This window comes from Spea bombifrons, chromosome 5 (assembly GCF_027358695.1).
Source record: "Spea bombifrons isolate aSpeBom1 chromosome 5, aSpeBom1.2.pri, whole genome shotgun sequence".
NCBI classification, from domain to species: domain Eukaryota; kingdom Metazoa; phylum Chordata; class Amphibia; order Anura; family Pelobatidae; genus Spea; species Spea bombifrons.
In genome coordinates, this window is record NC_071091.1 from 13549538 (window position 1) to 13569791 (window position 20254).

The window sequence follows — 20254 nt, forward strand, 5'->3', positions numbered from 1 at the left end:
ACATCTCCCTCTGGTGGTGAAGGCACTAAATCACAACCTGTGAGGAGGCTGGGTGCTTGTCCTGCCATAATCACATTTCCAAATCAGTGGCGTCTCCAGCTTTCATATTTAGGGGGGGCACATGGGGGGCCAGGGACCAAAGTAGGGGGGCCAATTATAAAACGGTACATATACACTATATATATATATATATATATATATATATATATATATATATATATATATGTATATATATATATATACACACACACGTTAGACGTGCATTTTTAACTACATAATATGCACTTATCTCTTTGAAGTTAGCCCCTGCTGACAATATATATAAATATTAGACCCTGCTGCCGATATATAGAAATATTACACCCTGCTTCTGATATATATTAATATTAACCCCTGCTGGGGATTTATGTTGATATTAGCCCCTGCTGCGGATATATACTTATATTATACCCTGCTGCTGATATACATAAAAATTATACCCTGCTGCTGATATATATAAATATTTGACCCTGCTACCAGTATATATTAATATTAGCCCCTACTGCCAATATATATTATTAGTCCCTGCAGCCAATATATATAATTAGCCCCTGCAGCCAATATATATTAATATTAACCCCTGCTGATATATATATATAAATACTAGACCCTGCTGCCAATATGAATATAAATACTAGACCCTGCTGCCAATATGTGTTAATATTAGCTCCTGCTGCCAATATATGTTAATATTAGCTCCTGCTGCCAATATATATTAGCCCCTGCTGCCGATATATATTAATATTAGCCCCTGCTGCTGGTATATATTAATATTGGACCCTGCTGCCGATATATATTAATATTAGACCCTGCTGCTGATATATATAGTATTGGTCCCTGCTTCCTATATATATTAATATTAGCCCCTGCAGCCAATATATATATTAATATTAGACCCTTTTGCCAATATATAAATATTAGCCCCTGCTGCCAAAACATATATAAATATTTGCCCCTGCTGCCAATATATTTTATAGTGAAATAATTGGACCCTATCCAAGCATTTCCTTGGGCCCCGCTCAACGCTTCCTTGGATGCAATCACTCCCTCCGCTACCACAACAAAAAAAAGAAATATTTCCCACACTGACTGCAGATCAGGGAAAGACCGTGAGAGTCAGTCCTGCACCATGACATTGAGAGGCCCTCTCCCCTGTAATCATCCCCAGAGTCCCTTTATCCCCTCATTCACTAAACCATACCGCTCTTTTAATTACACCCTGTAGTTCAGGTATAGATCAAATAAACAACACATGGAAACAGCACATGCAACTAAATGAGATATAAAAAAAACAACTTGTATTTGCAGGTATACATAAATAATGTATGGAAACATAGCATTGCAGGTATAAACCAACAGAACACACAAACCCAGCATTGCAGGTATAGATCAACTGGAAATCACATGTACACTCAGCACTGAAGGTATAGATCAAATAAACAACACATGGAAACAGCACTCCAGGTATTGATCAACTGAATAAGACATACAAATCCTATATTTGCAGGTAAACATAAATAATGTATGGAAATATAGCCGATACAGATGAACAGAATGACACAAAACCCAGCTTTGCAGATATAAATCAATTGGAAATTACATATAAACTCTGCATTAAAGGTATAGATAAAACACCCTAAATTACAGGCATAGATCACTGGTCACACACCCCAAAGCCAACCCTGGTGTCCACACTGCCCACATAGAACCTGACCAGCACCCAAATTACATATTGTGTCAACTTTGTCCCCAAACAGCTGAACGTACGCCAAGTTTGTCCCATAAACACCTCTCCCTCCTAATCTATCCCATCTACCCCCTCTCCCTCCCAATCTATCCCATCTACCCCCTCTCCCTCCCAATCTATCCCATCTACCCCCTCTCCCTCCCAATCTATCCCATCTACCCCCTCTCCCTTCCAATCTATCCTATATATCCCCTCTCCCTCCCAATCTATACCTATCTACCCCTTCTCACTTCCTATCTACCTCTTCTGACTCTCTAACCCCCTCCTAACTTTCTACCCCCCTTTGAAGTTCACTTACCTTGGGCTTGTCCAGCGGTGAGATCGCGAGGTCTCTGTATCCCTGGTTCTGCAGTGTGCGCGGCTTCACCGCCGGGCGCCGGATATGACGACATATACCGGCGCCTGGCTTGAAATGCCGGCACTGCGACCAAGGCAGAGGCCTCGCGGTCGCGGAGAAGAGTGAGAGGCGCCGAACGGTTGCTGAGAACTTAATCCTCAGCGACCGCTCGGCGCCTCTCTTTCTCTCCTCCGGGTCTATTAAAAAAAAGCCGGCGTTTCAATTGGGGGGGCACACCGGGGGGCACAGCATGATGTTGGGGGGGCCATGGCCCCCTCTGGCCCCCCCCTGCCGACGCCACTGTTCCAAATTACAAATTATGGTTACTGATTGCATGAGATATAACTCATTGAAAGAGGGCATCATATTTATCTACCATAAGTAATGGCGCCTACTGGTAAATTATTCTGCTATCAGTGTTCTTGAATATAACGACCGGCTAAGTACTGGTCTGTGATATCAGAGGCAAACTGGAAGAAAAAAGTGAACTCGTACAATGCAGATTCCTTATGGCCCACTAGGAGGAACCAAATGTAGTTACACGTTTTGAGAAATGTTTTCCAGCTACCATTGTGTTGGGTCTTGGCGAAGCACTAGCAGAGCCCAGTTTTAGCCCCGTCTTGGCTGATGCCCCACTATCATCAACCCACTTCTACTACTGGTACTCATCTACTGCATAGGGAAGACACATATGTCTATACAGGCACGAGTGGATCAAAATACCACATGAGAAGTTTGAGCCAGCCATCTGGATGAGCTAATTTAAGCCAAGTCTTGGATTACAGCCTATGCTGCTTTACCCAGCTATAGTTTATTAGCTATTATATTATAGATATATTGCCACACATACAGTACATCACATTTTTTTCATTATCGAAAGACACATGTACAACATGTAACTGTTCCTAGTACATGATAAATATCTTGAACATTATTTAACTGTACACCAAGGAGTAATCTCCGCAACAACTGGCAAAAAGTGCTACACAGCAACATCTTATTGAAATGCATGACCTTCCGAGCTAGTTCTATCAAACGCATGAAAAGGAACAAGAACGTGCTGGTTCCACAGAGCCATCTTAAAATATGCAGCATGGATCTTTTCTCTGATATTTGCATGATGTTCCCTAAAATAATGCACAACAAATTCTTGGTACTTTACTAAACAATTAATATTCTATGAGACATGCTCTAATTACTTCTATTATTACAAACACGGAGAATAAAACAAACACAGGACATATTACAAATACAATTATTTCGCTTTGCTGTAAACTACCCTCCTGATATCTCACATAGTCTTGATAATTTTCAGCACAGAAGGTTCTTTACCAGGAAAATGTTTGCAATATGTATATATATATATTTTTAAAAAGCATCAGGTAATTTAAATGTGTCAATCTCATGAATATGCTCAATTTACTTCTCTCTTGCCTCTCCTGTTTTTTTATTTAACCCAAGGGGGTTTCTTGGAGATCCAGAAGATTATATCGCAGTTGGTAACCAGTACATTGTCCTGGTCTTTTCTTTCCTTGCTACCGTGCTTCCTTCTTGTGTGTATTTTACACGGTCCGTCTGACTTCTCACGGCATCCGCAGACTGTATGATATTATCCTGGCATTCCACCAGCCAGGGAAAGCTACAACACAGCAGGGAGCTTGATCACCCAGTACGGCAATTTGCCCCTAGTAAAGCAGCCGAGGAACTGAAGCCTCTAGAAGACACTGTCACCATAAGCAGAACTTACTGGTGCTGTGTTTGCCTAGTCCTACTTCTAATAATAATAATAATCTACAGTAATTTATACAATGTTACTTTAGTGGCAATAATCATTAATATATCAACATACACACAAGCTAAGTTTTAATGTAACAAGCAATACTACCTCAACATCTGTGCCATTGTCACTTCCATTGTCGAGGAACATTTCCAACAGACCAGCAGCTTCAGGGAAATCATGGTCCATATTTGCTCTATTTGTGTCCACAGAATGCCGCTTCCACCTGTGCCTAAACATGTTCTGGTCCACAGACACGTCTTCATCCAATCTGGGCAATATTTTGTTTGCAGAATAGTAGACATCTATGACATAAAACAGAAAAATATAGTTAAGGATAATATCATTCATATGCAGAAATAATACAATGCATAAAAACATTGTAATGTTGAAACACTATAACATTTAATTATTATAGTTTTAAAAGGATATATATATATATATATACTTTCTTTTTTCACACTTGTCTTTTTTCAGTGTAAGATGGAGAGCCTGTTGAAAGCTGCACACACAGAGTAAAAGAGACTCTCAGGTACAAAAGAAGAAATAATGACTTATAGCTATACATAGAGATAAAGACAGGTCTATTTACCAAGATTCCAACCGTCAAGCTATAAAGTTAAGATGTCTCATATAACTGAAAAGCATTTGAAAGCTCTTGACTAAGCCAACTTGAACAGCAATTTGTCTATTCATGATATCGTATCTCACGGTTCAGTCTAATGCTGTCATGATGCCAGTCTCCTATCAATTTATATCAAGTTGTGTTGAGCTGGTTATGAAGCAACTGAGATGGTTGTCAAGTTGGTTATGCAGTCACATCTGTCAAGTTGTTATACAATTTGGTCATTGCAGACAGTGGTAGAATTTGTCAACAAGTTTGTCCGTTTTACTACCTAAGAGGTACGGGTAAAGTTAGAGCCATTCGTCAACTTCCATGTCATCTACCAACTAGACCCAAATTAACCTTGTTGGAAGTTGGCTGCCAAGTCAACTTGAAATGTTGTATCACTTGTCCCTTATCAATGTAAATACAAGAGTTGTTCCATTTCAGACAACTCATTTAAGTTGGACTCAGTGCTCAGTGAACCTTTAAATACTCTGTGCTTTCATTCATCAAAACACAGGTAGTTTATTTTATGATGCTCTACAACATAAATTAATTGAACGCTCCATTTGATCAGCATCTTGCATGCATTTTTTTTAAAAGCATCAGCATCTTGTCACATTTTTTATTTTCAGTTCCCATCCATGGTATATAGAAAAAGACTAGGCAATATGCACTATTCACTAGTAAATCGTATTAGACTTTTAAATATTTAGAACTTTATGTATGTAATAAATATATCTTTAAACAGTTTACTTTTTTCAGAAATAGGCTACAAATATGATAATCACAATATCTAAATTCTATTGATATGCAGTAAAGTAACATCATTATGTTACAATTCTGTTTTGATTGAACGGTCATGCATATACAGACTTTATATTTTATTCATGCATACACATATTTTAAGTTTGCTAAAATTACTCTTCTAGATGAAAACCGTTGTTCACAGAGGGACCCACATCACAAATATTTGGGTTCTTCCATTGTTGTTTGTCCGTTCCCTACCACAGTTGTGGGTTTGTGTCCAGTCCTCTATCCCTTGTGCACGTTCAAGAGAAAAGGGAATCTGCTCTTGTCTCCTTCTCCTCGATATAAAGACTCAAGATGCCAGGTTGTGACCTCATATCCAGTGGCATGAGTCACCCCATATCATCTCCATGAGTTGTCCAATTGGCATGAGTTGCCCCAAGGTTAATTAAGTAAAAAAGAGATCTCCAAACAAAACAAAGCAGTTTGATATAAAAAGGAACATACACTATGGACATATTCCATAGTTGGTATGAGACAGACAGAGAATATTATAAACTTGTCAAGCTTGAATTTACTAAAGGAACAATCAAAAAAAGGCAATGCTGTGAGTGGAACTTGACGAGAATAAATATACTAAGTAAGTGTATGATTGTGTATGTGATAACAGCACTGATGTCTTACAGAGATTAGCATATAGAGAAACCGTATAAATATTTTAAACCTCATTCAGGCGTTTGTTAAGTATTATAACATTAGGTATTTAATCAACTATAACTAACACATTTTTTTAATTAACAACTAATGGTCATAATAAGAGATGGATGGGCGTGCCTTAAAGCAAATCCATTCTAAAATGAATGGGTAATAACATCCAAATTGTATTAATGAATAATTAGTAGTTCTGCAATGACTTAATATCCACTCACCATACCCGGGGAATTCTCAGGGTAGCTCATTTGCAGCTGTTCCTCTTCTGGGGGAGTGGCTTCATTTAGGGGTATGGCTAGTCATACATAGGGGTGGGGCTAGCTATAGTCAGGGCAGGGAGCAGAAGAAAGTGGGTGGGGAGTAGGCATGGCTCGGAGAAAGAAGAAAATGACCCCAAGACCAAGAGAAAATGGACTTCAGCTGGAGACTGCGGGTCAAACTTATTCAGTTCTCAGTTATGCCATTTGTGTAAAGAAACATTACCGAGATGAATGGAAAGACAATTTGGCGGGGTTATAGCAATATGCATCTACCCCGAAATATTATGTAAGAGAAAGAGCTGCAGATGGAGACAAAGGGGTGATTTATAATGGTGTAGCAAGCCCAAAAGTCAACAATTTGTAACAATAATCCAACAGATTTAGCAAGTTAGCAACAAGCATGCAAATCTGCTAAAACTGTTGGTTTTCTGGCGCAGGCTAGTTAGCAAAATCCGTTGGAAAATTGAAAGTTGTTTTTTTTTAACAGAAGACACTGCCAAGCCTCCTTTGGCGGTTCTGCAAATCAGACCCACGTGTAAAAAAGCAGGCACCTTAATGCATCTGAATCTGACAGCAGCATGCGTTTTATACATCCCCCCGACTATGTATGAGAATAAAAGTAAACGTGGCTGGGAGGAATACAGAAAATGCACGACAAGAAGCTCTCATTCCTAAAGGTTGAGACAATTCTAACTTAGCTTTCAATAAGAACTAATTCTACAACACAGCACAAATGAACTTAGTCAAACTCAACAGTTAATTACCGTGGAATTAGATAAACAATTAGAGAAAAATCCATAGACAGATGCTATTGTCAATACAAATATTACTTCTGTATTCTAGTAAGGCCTACAATATATTTCACTTTCTCTCCAGAATATTTGATGAAATCGTTTATTTGCTGTCATTTACATATTTCATGTTTAGGTGTCACATACGGTTTCAAAGCTCCTCACTATTTCATAGACAGACGCGATGTACCTTCTCATTGTTCTATAATGCATTAGGTGAAGTCTCCTCACACCTTCAAATGTTTTTTGGATATTTTTCTTCGCTGAGGGGAAAAGGAGCGAGTGGCTCCAAACCGAATAAAGTCAATTTCTGACGAGCGATACCAAAATGTTTCTTTTTTGCATTAATATAAGCACTGGCGTATCAAGCAGAATATTACATTTCACAAGGGACAATAATAAATTAAAGCTGTTCCCATGGGTAGCTAATGGAGTTTCTAAAGGCGACCTAATCCTCACCTTCACGAATAGTAATCAAGTAATATCCCTTGTACGGCGCTGCAGAATATGATGGCACTTTATAAAACAATAAATAATAATAGTAATGAACATAGTATTGGTATATGAACCATTGTAGCTGATCTAGAAACAGTCTGCATCACTTGGTCTCTTCTTGGGACTTTACTCTCATAACTCTCAGCCATGTGGAGTCAGAGTTATAGTCGAGTAACGAGGCCTATGCATGATCACAAATGGTTTATACTGATGACTGGTCATTGCGTTATTTCACAGCTGTATTCAGCTTAGATTTTAAGATCATTTCCAATGAATACCATTCTATTATTTATACTTCAGCTGTACAGTTAATGAAGCATTTTCAAGCTGATTTCATTGTTTTTTCCATTTAATTTTTCATGCACCTGAAAATCAGAGGAATATACTGTTTGGACTTCTGTCAAATTCCATCCTGATAAGATCTGCATGTGTTGAAATAATACTATATTATATATTATTAATAATACTATATAATTGAATATAGTAAAGGAAAGGCATTCACGTATGTTAAAAACAGGACTATTAGTCAAATGAACTCATAATCAATGCATGTAACGGGGACTGTGGGAAAAAAAGTGTCTTGTAGTTCAGCTCTCTTAATGTGAGGCATATAAAAAACAATTATCAGATTTTAAACAGTCATGACATTTTTAATGGCATTAATTTATAGACTTGTGCACTTTTGTTTTTGCCACAGGACTGAATTTCCCCAATTTTATATATTATACATATTATAATGCCTGGTTTTGTCACCAATATTTATTTATTAATGAAGAATAATAGATCATATGACAATATATAATTATTATAACAATATAATATCAATTAACAAGTTTGGCTGGTAGCAAAAAAGAGGAACTGTCTTAATCAACTAAACTCACAGGAACAGTAGTCACCACAGCTTCTCCAATCCGCCCTACAGTAACTTTTTTGCACTAAAATAAACTTTAATTTTTATTAATTAACTTGCAGTATGGTGGGTGAGTAATGAACATTAATCTCAGCCTCTGCTAAGCTGTCACTGTCTCCAATACTCCAACAAACGCACAGGTCTATTAATTTATTTTAAATTTGTATATATGGCAACTCTATGTGTCAGTGTAAATATTCTGAACAGCCACATGGCTCCGACGGGAAGCTAGCCAGTTTCTGAGGATCCCTGAGTCCTACTTTTAAGGAGAAATCACTAGAAAAGTCCAAACCTATGAGTAGTAGTACTAATAGTGCTACCTGCCAGAACACGGACAGCAGCCGTATTATTTCCCTGAAATACAGGAATTATCCAATTATTGTTTAAATTATGCATTGCTATTTAATACAGTTCAAGAGTATACAATGTACATGTTAAATGTTAAGATACAGTACACACAACTGGTTTCTAATGTACCATCAGTGATTTTATTGACTTTAATAGACCTTTTGTCTCCCTCCCACAATATACAATATCTATTGAGGGGTCCATGGACAAATATAACAAGTATAACAAGTTTGCGGATCATGAACGCAATCCAATCCATTTGCCTTTGATCAGGAACTTTGCGTTAACATTCACCTACATCAATAACTGTTTCCAACTTGTGACCTAGTTTGCTGTAAACTAAACAGTAATTCTATTTTAGTGTATCACGCCAAAAGAAATCATGTATTCTTGCCACCAACAGGTTAAGCAAAGGCTAAAAGAAAATAAAATCAAAATCCTTGTGAAAGGTCTGTTGTTATGAATAATGCATAACATAAATGTTAATCTAAAATAATAATCACATCACTTCTGGTATGTAATAATTGCAGAAGCAATACATTGTTCAAGTCATTTTAACAAAGTCTGGTAATTAGACATATGAAAAATGATACAAAAACCGGGAAATGTTCTTGCATCTCTGTCTTTTTAATTTAATCTCTTTCCCAAAAAAAAAATGAAAATGGTTAATGAGTTTCTGAAGTCTAGAAGAAACTATGTAAAAAAAACTAATGAACTTTATTAACCGCATCTACAAAAACCTGACGTTTTATACCAGTTTTATGAAGGCCACATTTATATGTAAGGTGGGTTTATGGGTGGGGGTGACCTTGCAAATTACCTTGGATTCATTAAAGATAGAAACTGTGCAAGCATAAGAGTGTTTTAAAAATTTTTAAAAATAAACTCACGTTATCTAGAAGTACAATATTTGAATGATTGTCTAAAAAGAGACCAACAAAAAAAATCAGAGAACCAGGTGGTCAAGCAGCTTTCAACCTGGCGGTGGAGAAAGGATAGCCCGATGTTATAGAGTAGTTTGTGCCAGAAATGCAGGTGTCCAGGCAGCAGCAGTAGGGCATATGGCAAAGATAACCAGTTTTGGTGTTTTTGTGAGATAGGCTAGGTAGCTGTCTAGAGTATCGTGTCATTAATGGTTAATACACAGGTAATGGAGGGGATCTTCAGGGCAGGACTGACGACCACTGGGCAGCCCTGGAACTTTAATTCCAGCGTCCGCCTGATGACGAAAGTGCAGCCGACGGCTGGATATGAGTGGACGCAAGCCACACACTACAGTACCTGGTTTCCTGCTGAGTGTGTGGTGCTGTTGGCCAGTGGCCCACTGGGCATTTGTCCCATGCGGCCTGTCCACCTTCATAGTATCTTTGGCTTGTGCTATTGTAAGAGGAGCATCAGGATATGACTTCATACCTCTGCTAGCTGTGCTGGCTCTTATTGAATGACAGAAGAATGGGCTGCTATTGACCAATTTCCCATGCATTGGCACAGAGATCTACCTGCTTATGCAAACAAACGTAAGGAGGAACACCTCCTTGGTCACAGATGACCACCATTTATAGAACATCCTTTTCATGAAGGAGTTAATAATAGGTGAGCAATAACTTGATGGGAGTAAATAATTATATAAATTAATTAAACATAAAGTAGGTTGTAATGCATATAACTAGTTTATATTAATACAGAAACACTAGATTTATTTAGAATAAAAAATGGTAAAATGCCGGCTTTGGAAAAAGTGGCAGACATACTTTAAATATCAATGACAAGCAATCTAATCTCACTATTGTTCCTTCTACTCTTCCATCACTCTGTTTACCGGTAAATCAGCTGTAAATCCAGTTTATCCATCACAGCAATAACATAAACTCTGGTTTATTGCCTGAAATGAGCATAAGCTTGCTATATGTCAAAACGGGAATAGCAAGTGTCATTCTTTGCTTGAGTTTCATTTTATTGAAAAGGATAAACTATTTGTAGCAATATTGCTAACACATGATATATATGCAGCGATTCCCGAAAATATTCTACAATAATCTAAACCAATTGACTTAACACAGGTAATTGCACACAACAATAGACTTGGAAAAAATACATATTTATAATAAAGCAACATTTCTACCTCTATAAAACTAATATAATATACATTCCCCTAGGAACCAGATCTAAGACAGCTGCACTGGCAGTTTATCCTACACATGATGGTAAATATAAAGTAATATGTTATTCTCTTTTAACACAAAAGGAATACATATCCAATAAATATATCAACGCTTATTGTTGTGCATTGTTCTTGCTCTGTTCACACAATACTATATTAGTTTCAATAAGGCCTCTTTATTATAGTGTTCGTAAAGCCATGTAGAAAAAGTAAATTATGACAAAACATCAAGAATATAACTTGCCAAAAAAATATTAATATTAAAGTACATTACAAGGATGTTAATAATCATTCTTTATCGTTAAGAACAACCATCCGCTGTAAGAGAAACTGCAGCTCCAGAGCTGCAGCACACTGAGCGCATTTTGCTTACTTGGCATCAGCTAGAAAGCAGTGAACGTTTGTTTATTTTTTCATTTGGAAGAAAAGCATGTCTCACCATTAACAAGAAGCATACGCTACAACCCCGCGAAGACAGGGATCATTTATATATGTCTGAGTTTACTATTAATGACACATAGCAGCTCGTCATTCACTAAATCAAAAGGAGAACATGCAAATGTAATATCTTGCTCTAAATACCTTCATTATCACAGTTGGATTAACCCAATTGATAATTAAATGTTGCTGAAACATACAAGTTAATGACTAAGTATATAAACGGCCATAAACTCGGAAGACACAATTATTCTTTGATAATGTCCTAATCTTGCAAATAAAAAGCCCATTCTCCCATACGTAAATGAATAAAAACTGCTTAAATGTGTAGCACCAAGCAACAGGACTTACAATTAAGCAGAGAAAATAAAAATAAAACTTCAGTACATTGTGCACAGATCAATCAATTTGGTGACTTAAAGAAGAGCTTACGAAATGTCTGGTTCTATCTGCTTGTAGAACAGAGAGACACAAATAAAGGTAAATGTATCTTGTCAAGTCATTTATGATTGCTGATGGTTGGTTACGAACAAATTAAATTCTTGATGGAAGAAAAGGACAAATTGGTTACTTCTCCTACATTTTGCAATAAGAGTCTTGGTGACTTTTGTTTTCTTTGTCCCAGGCCAATGCCCAATAGTCAGGACCGCTACCAACTTAAACATTCTTATAGGTAATACGATAAATTAGAACTCATGAAATGAAATGAAACAGCTTCTCTAACCTTACCCTTAGATATTTGTGGCCATAGGTTTATACATTCTCTAGCGGTAGATTCCTATGCATAAAACAATGCAAGCATCAGAAAGCGTGCTATTGCTATACCTGGGAACTCTCTGCGTTTGACCCAAAGAGGGGAGCCGCTGTCATCCCCAAGATCAATATGAAGTCCTGGGGACCCCTGTTTAAATATTTTTCCTATAATTTTATTTTTTAAGTTAATTATTATTCTAGCAGCAACCCAGGAATCTGTGTATGCTTTTTATGCTTTTTATGTTGTGCGCTCCACTAGTTTGTGTTTTTTGTGTTGCGAATATTTGCAGGTTCTGACTAAGCCTTAGGGTTGAGTAACCCATCCTGCCACACGGGTGCCTCATTAATGGTGTCCAGAGAAGCCTTTAAATAGCTTGAGAGCCTCAATTGGGTTAAAATGCATTGATTACGCTCTTTGGTAACCAATTTAGCCATGGAAAATCAGATAGGACTTGCCAAAATTGGTACACTTTGACATAGTGATGGGCTAAGCAATATATGGCCATCACCAATAGTTATGCCTTAGATAGGTGTTTTTTGAATGGTATTCACTGGGTATGTGCTCAATTGTTGCTTTATTTACTCTCCCCAAGTTTTTATTTTTGTGCTGTGCACCTTTAGTGAATAAACCTGTTTGTCTTTTCTTACCCATGCGACGTCTAGTATCTGCTCGTGAGCCAGCTGCACAAGTAATGCCGTGCTTCGTCTGGCTTCACAACACTAGTTTAAATAAACCCATTATAAATATATTAATACACATGCATTTATTGATGCAATGTCCGCATAACGAATGTAAGAAACTCAGGTGTACGTTGTTGTTGTTCGTTTGCTGACAACGTTTGGCTTGGACACACATATCTCACTACCAGATGGCTGAGTGTATTTCATGCCAGCAAGCTTTAGAGGTGTAAAAATGCCAATGTTGAAATTGAAAACAGGTGGCAAAAATTTCACTTGGCAACTTGGCATCTGTAAGTAATCAGTTAATGTAAAAGCCTTGGTCGGACACAAATTAGCCTCATTGCTGATGACATTTTTAATACCATAAGGAGACTGCAGCTGAGCATAATTATAATTACAGTACACATCGAAATAACTGATCACCTATGACACAGCTGTATCTCGCCTAACCGTATTTCTTAAGAGAAGCAAGAAACCACTTGTATGTGTATTTTGTACAGATTAATCATTAGAATTAAAGTGAACGCATCCTTTGCTTTGGGAAGTTCATATTTAAGAATGGTAAGTTTGTATGTTTACAAACAGTATAACCAGACCTAGGAACTTAACCGCTTAATGACAAAGACCCTACATGGGTTTAGGCACCGCCCATTGTCCTTAAGGGGTTAAACCCAATTCTCAGGGTGAAGTACTGCTTATCCAGGGTCTCCAAGTCACTTTCTGCTCGCTGTGTGACCACAGTGATTAATTCCACTTTCTGCTCCTCTCAACCTAGTGTCCTCCCAACAAGTCATGTCTGGGGCTGGCCCTGCTCTATTGGCGCATCCCTATGGAACCTACCTTAGGACGTTCTCAGGTATGAATATAGATTAGGTATGATTTCGAGCTGTGCCTGCTGACTCGTGTTAAGAAAAGCCTGCATGATAACACTTAACTTGTCCAAAGTTTACTTGCTTTTTTTCTTCCTACTTGTACTAAAGCTGCAGGACACATCATCTTTCATCAAAAGAACTCAATAGACTTTTAGGGAAAAAAAAAATATGACCCATATGCCTGTTTTTAATAAGCAGCAGGTATAGACTATACTTCTCCTCTATATACCGTATTCATTTTCAGTGTTCAGTTCTTTCCTTTATCCTTAGAGCAAGAAGTAAGATGCCAGGAGGCACGGTTACCCGACTCATGGCATTTTCTCCAGCTTCATTTATATAAGTCCATGACTGCTTCACTAATTTAACATTACCGTCTTGTTTTATATAACTCAAACATTAAAAGTGAAAGTTTTTATAACTAGAAAAAAAACACATTTAAGGGCAACACAACGCTGTGCACTCATGTGTTTAATAAAAATGTAAATCTGAATTCAATTAAAAACCATACAACCTTTTGTTTTGTATATAAATGATGAATTATAAATATACATATTACATATACATCCATACAAATGCACATATATATATATATATATATATATGTATATATTTATATATATATTCATTAGTTAAAAGTGTTTTTGTGCTTCTGCTTCTGTTTTTTCTAAAACACAAAAGACATTTTTTCTGAATGCTAGAGGTCAGACTGAAATGTGTTGGCTACCCACAGAAATTGCTCCATTCCAGAAATCATAACAAGAGCAAGAGGTTTAATGGAAAGGCAGACATTCCACAAGTGGCGATCACACTGAACAATTCTAAATTACCTTTTACCTCCTTATATAACTAGGTCACAGATCAGAGAACTTGAAAGTTGCTCGGGGCAAAACCAAGCTGTCTGAATTGAACGCTTTTCCTGTATTCCATCCATCACTAATGATACTTTTGTTGGATACAATCTATATCTAAAGGCTAGAATTGGCCGGCGAGATAGTACAAAAAATGGTAACTTGTCATATTATGTGAGATGATAATAGGCATTTTTTATTTTCGAGAGATGAGTATTTATCAAAGTTATGGAAATGTAGCTGGAGAACAGATGATGCCAAAATGTCTAGACATAGGCCAGAACAGAATAGTTTAAAGTTGCACAGAAATATAGCTGTAGGGTCTACAATCACTGTTCTATTAAGTAGGAAAGAATCCCCCAAACTCTTTTAGTTTTGAGTCCAGCAATATATCTCTCAAAGATTTACACAGTAGGCAACTTGTCATACACATATTCTCGGTGTCTGGGGAAAGATCCCATGTTGATTTCACATCTGCTTCAGGAAGAAGAAGGAGGTCCAGGGACAATGCTTCTTGGCAGGTCAAGTCAGCCACTCACCTTGTGGAGCCTGGGGCAGATGCTACTAAAAATATCCTATAGAACCACTCGAACTTCCCAGACTAGGCTACCTGGAGCTTACCCTTTTCTGTGGGGGTGTCTAGGTGGGCCTAGCCATGCATGGGACAGGGCTAGCTGCATGCGAGGTGGGACAAGCCCCAGAAAGTCTTTAGTGAGGATAGGCAGGGAGTAGGTCTTCACCATGTCAAGTCACCATACCAGATATGATAACCGTGACTCAGTTGTACAAACTAGGGTGATTCTACATAAGAGTCAGTGTGATGATGTTTTTCTTTCTTTTCAAGAATAGTAGTGACTGGCTTATTTACTTGATCCAGAATTAACTTGATTCAGAGACTATACGCTTACAGAGCCTCCTTTCCTATTGCTTTATAATGTCTGTATGACTATGGTACTCATTATATACCTTTCCTTTAATATACTGTAGATTATAAAGCACTAAGCACATCTAAGCGCTAAATAAATAAAAATATACATGCATACGCAGTGGCCATTTGAAGTATTAAGAGCCAGGGCTTAACTGGTCATTGGGCAAACCAAGCAAAGGCCTAGTGTGCTGGCATCCAATGGTGCCCCAATTACTTTTTTGGTTAATTAGGTCCTTTAGTGTCCAGCCACTGTCCCCAAGCTCCAAAAGTGTAAAAGCATTTATTTTAATCCCCAGTATGTCCATTTGATGTATGTGTGACATACTGTATTTATTCCAAAAGTTAATTGATCCCATTGTCTATAAAATCTCAATGCCGCTCTGTACCTTATAGAAAAAAACGATATGCCAAAAAAAGGCATGTTTGGGGTTTTGCCACAGCTATGTTTTTCATATTACTATATTATATTTCATCTTTTAGCTTTGTGGTACACAAAAGGCACCGGGATATAATCACAGGACGTCAATCAGTTTGTGAGAAGCCCGGCACATATTGCTTTCTGCCACTAAACTGCTGATATGTTTACTATAAGGGAAGGAGGTGGATATTACATTTTATTCTCCACACATTTATAATTACATACAGTAAAATCGATTACTCCCTAGACCCAGTTTAATATCTGGACGCTTCAGTATGTTAGTGAAAAATGGTACACTCTAAACGTCAATATACAAAATGCGTTAAGATAGATGTATCTTCCATCTCAACCTACATAACTACCATTAACTCCATCCCCCGCTCCTGCCTGCCTGATGCAGAAAACAAATCTATAAAACACATGATGTGTATGACTACTAAGAGCCAAAGCCAGATTAAGTCACCAGATATTTGTTTTAATAATTGATAGCAAGTGGGCAGGTTGTAGCCTTCAAGGGTTTTTTACATCATGTTTTGTGACGATACACCATAAAAAAACATGCACACCTCTCTGACTGTGTCCGGTATACGCAGTAAAGGCTGCCATTTTTTTCTCCTGCGGGGCCACTCACACTAAAAGACTCACTCAAATACTCACACTACTACACACATCCATACACTCACATTCACACATACATTCATACATACCCTAACAACCACACTTACACACACACTCACACACATACTTACATACCCCAGACACACGCATACACTAACATACCAACACTCTCAAACAGTTGCAGTAACATACCCCTACACCCTAACAACAACTTACCCAAACACACCTAGTCATGCACACACTAACATACCCACACATTAACATAAACGCACACACTAACATACCAAGGCACACACACTAACAAACCCAGGCACACACAATCACATATACAAACACATGTCCACAGTAAAATACCCAGACACACATGCTCTCATACTCAAGATACACACACGGCACTCACTTACCCTGCCTAAGCCAATTCTCCAATCTAGCCGTGCTATAATGTAAGGGTCATGCAAAGTTCTGTGACCCTGCTCAACCCATTTACTACTGGATTCAATGCGCGACCCCTCCGTTTTAGTAGTGCCTGTGTGCCGTGCACCCCTCACCTGCCTTTAGTGTGAAATCTGACCGGCTGGGGGCAATTGTCCCCTGCACCCCAGGCAAGTTAAAAGATCTTTATAGCGGGATCAGTAGAACAGAGGTTGATTTCTCGAAGGACACACTTAAGAGACACTCCCTCTTGCAACCCACATCAAAAAGATTGCCCCACAATATGTTCAGCTATGCTAGCTTTTACCACTCTGTCGAGAAAAGGGTTAACGCAAGCTGCCTGACAAACATATAAAATAATAACAGGGACACTATTTTCCCAGCGCTCATAAAAGGGTTTATTTTGTCATATATCTGCAAAAGCTCAAAAGTACATTGATTTCAAAACACGTTGTCTATATAACTCAGAGAATCCAGGGCTTTATAGAAACGGGATTAAGAAAGTTGGACAGTATGCTTTAGTTTCACATATCAGCAAAATAATGCAAACATTATTTGATTAAAAACGTCTAGACTTGTCTTTGTGCATGCGTGGGTCAGTGCTTCACCAGGGAAAAATCTGAATTCAATAAAATCCACATTTCAGGCATCCAGTGGTGGAATCGAGAGTCTAGAACTTCACATGTTTTAAATATAAAACACAATAAGAAATATTTGTAGCAATTACAAGTAAATGACCCAAATGTCACAAATTTCAGAGAATATATACAGTAGCTGTTTTATCGCATATAAGAAAATGTATGGACAATTCAACACAATATTTCTAATGGTCTTAATAATTGTGTCGTATGAGATGTGTAGAAGCTGTGCAAATTACAATGAAAATGAATGTACCATTTATATATGTATTTATTAAACATTTTCACACCCTTTCAGTATAGTTTCTGATGGTATTCATGTATCAGTGATATTTTAATATACTGTAAACGTTTTAAAATAAATGTTATAGGCTATGTTCAAAACTAATTATGTACGTCATTTGGTGGCCACTGGCCTAGTCATTCCTTGTCCGGCCCTGGCTTTGACTCTGGCATACATGCTGTATAGGAACGGATTATAGTCACCAAGTAATTAACATTACATTTACAAATAGGTCAGAACTAGAAGGACTGAGTCTCATGGGCATAGGATTTAATCTAGCCCTTTAACTAGCCAAACACACTTCACATGTGCTAGTTTGATGCACGTTAGTAAAACAGTCTGTTTTAAAAAAAAAAAATAGCTTAATGCGGATGTTTGAGGCTTATCTGTTTCCAGCAGAGGTAATGCCAATCCTTATAGCCTATTTAACTGCATCAAGCCAAGGGTGGTATCGGCTTATTACAACACTTGTAATGTCTTATTGTATTATACTTTTATTACAGATTAATTTCTTGCTGACATTGACTAAGATGAAAAGTTATAATGGGAAAGATTGTAGTTTATCAGCAATGACTAATGTATCCCAAGAGTCCAAACCACTGGACTTACTGACCATTGTGGTGGCATTCAACGCTGGCAGATCAGTTCCCCCCAGCCATTGATGGGTTATGTTTGTGGGGTATCCCACACCTCTATGTTTCTGGCTCCATCCATCATCTACTTTATCGTCAGAACACTTCTTCTTTATGGTGTAGCACATCCTCATGACTTTTGACACACTGATGACTGCATCCCCTGTTACCAGACCCTTCTGTTTCTGCCCTTCCCAGCCTTAGTAGTGGATAGCTGCCCCAGGACACTAGAACGTCACTAGAGCTGCAACTCCATATTACTTGTTTCCTATTTAAATTATAATTGGTAATTACATAATAATTATAATTCAATCTAATTAGGTCTTACATATTTTTCTGTACTCTACAACTCCTTCCTTTCATAAACATTGTACCTTACTGGTTCACTTTGAGATTTTGTAATACAGATAGTAAAATATTATTGGAAAACTTCAGGTATAATTTCCACACGCCATTCATGAAAGACAAAAAGAGGACACCGCATTATTAATCTAATAAAACAAGTTTGTTTTTCTAGTAGACAAACATACACCTGATTGAAATTAGTTAGTATTCATCGTTACTTTAAGACATTCCTGACGGTACGCTGTAAGATATAAATTGACATACTTTTTTATACATGTTTTATAGCCTCCTCTTGAACATATACTTTCATTTTTATTTATATTTTTTTAATGTCAAATTGCTATGCAAACCTACATGAGTTTACAGAGACAACAAAAAATTCAGTTTTGCGTCTTATTTCAGTATGCAATAATAATAGTGTTCAAAAATGCTCTAACAGATAGGACTAGTCAATACAATAACACAATATTAAAATATAACGTTATGCTAATTGCTGAGCAGGTGTCCGAGGCATATACAGGAAGCATAGACTAATTCACTAAAATAAGGGTATTTGACACATAGACAATAGAAGAGATAATTTGCAGGATGAGTAGTAAATGTGTGCTACTCACTACTAAAGGAGGTTTTGTTGTTAGCTCTCATAGCTGAAATCTGAACTCAAAAGATCATACCCAGAAACTTCTTAGGAAGACTCCCGCATATTAATTTCTATTCTTCTCCACCGTGTTCCTGCCTGGAGAACATGGTGGATATGAGATTAAAAAGGAATCAGCTTGTAGAGTTATTAACACGTGTGACAGGAAGACCCAATAGGTTAAATATATTTTAAATGATGGGTCTTTATAGACCTTTTTATCTCTTCAATATTTCTTTAGATTCTGAATAAGTTTCATAAAAGCCCACACTCCAATACACATCTTTTTTTCAGTGGATGTATTGTATATCATGATAATGATAGTATTTCACCATCTCACCACCTGTTATACTGTTAACAGATAATAATTGATATAAAAATACTTTGCACACATTTGCCGTTAGCATACTTCATACTTAAAGATGACATTTTTGTGTGATTTCACCGACTCTCGTCTAGAAGTATACAAGTTCATAGTAGTCCTTCTAGGTCAGATCACAAGAACATTGATGCATTTTTCCCAAATATTTTGCCTTTGGTGACAATCTGATTGTTGCCTTGCTAAGTCCAGGGTGGTGGTATTTACTACAGATTTACACTGGCTGAAAGAGAGGTGATAGTTGGCACATAACACACAACAAACTCTTAGTATTCACTAATCTCAACTTGGATCAACGAGATGAACTTTGTGACTCAACAGCATTTAGAGGTTCATCGAACCTTGTTTCAAAATAGCAATGTACAGAATCAAAACTACTAGATGCTTCACTTAATTATTCTAACAGATCAGACACAGTA

The 20254-nt window shown here is 37.4% G+C and overlaps 1 protein-coding gene across 2 annotated transcripts in view; it reads right to left on the bottom strand.

The window, feature by feature from the left end:
* PLXDC2 (plexin domain containing 2) overlaps positions 1 to 20254 on the bottom strand; it is a 286125-nt gene that overhangs the window by 223418 nt on the left and 42453 nt on the right. For both annotated transcript variants that reach the window (XR_008354366.1, XM_053468192.1), the window contains exon 2: positions 4009 to 4205. Coding sequence is in view for 1 of the 2 variants with exons in the window: in XM_053468192.1 (XP_053324167.1) it covers positions 4009 to 4205 (197 nt within the window). In the remaining variant the exon portion in view is untranslated. The remainder of the gene's footprint in view (positions 1 to 4008; positions 4206 to 20254) is intronic.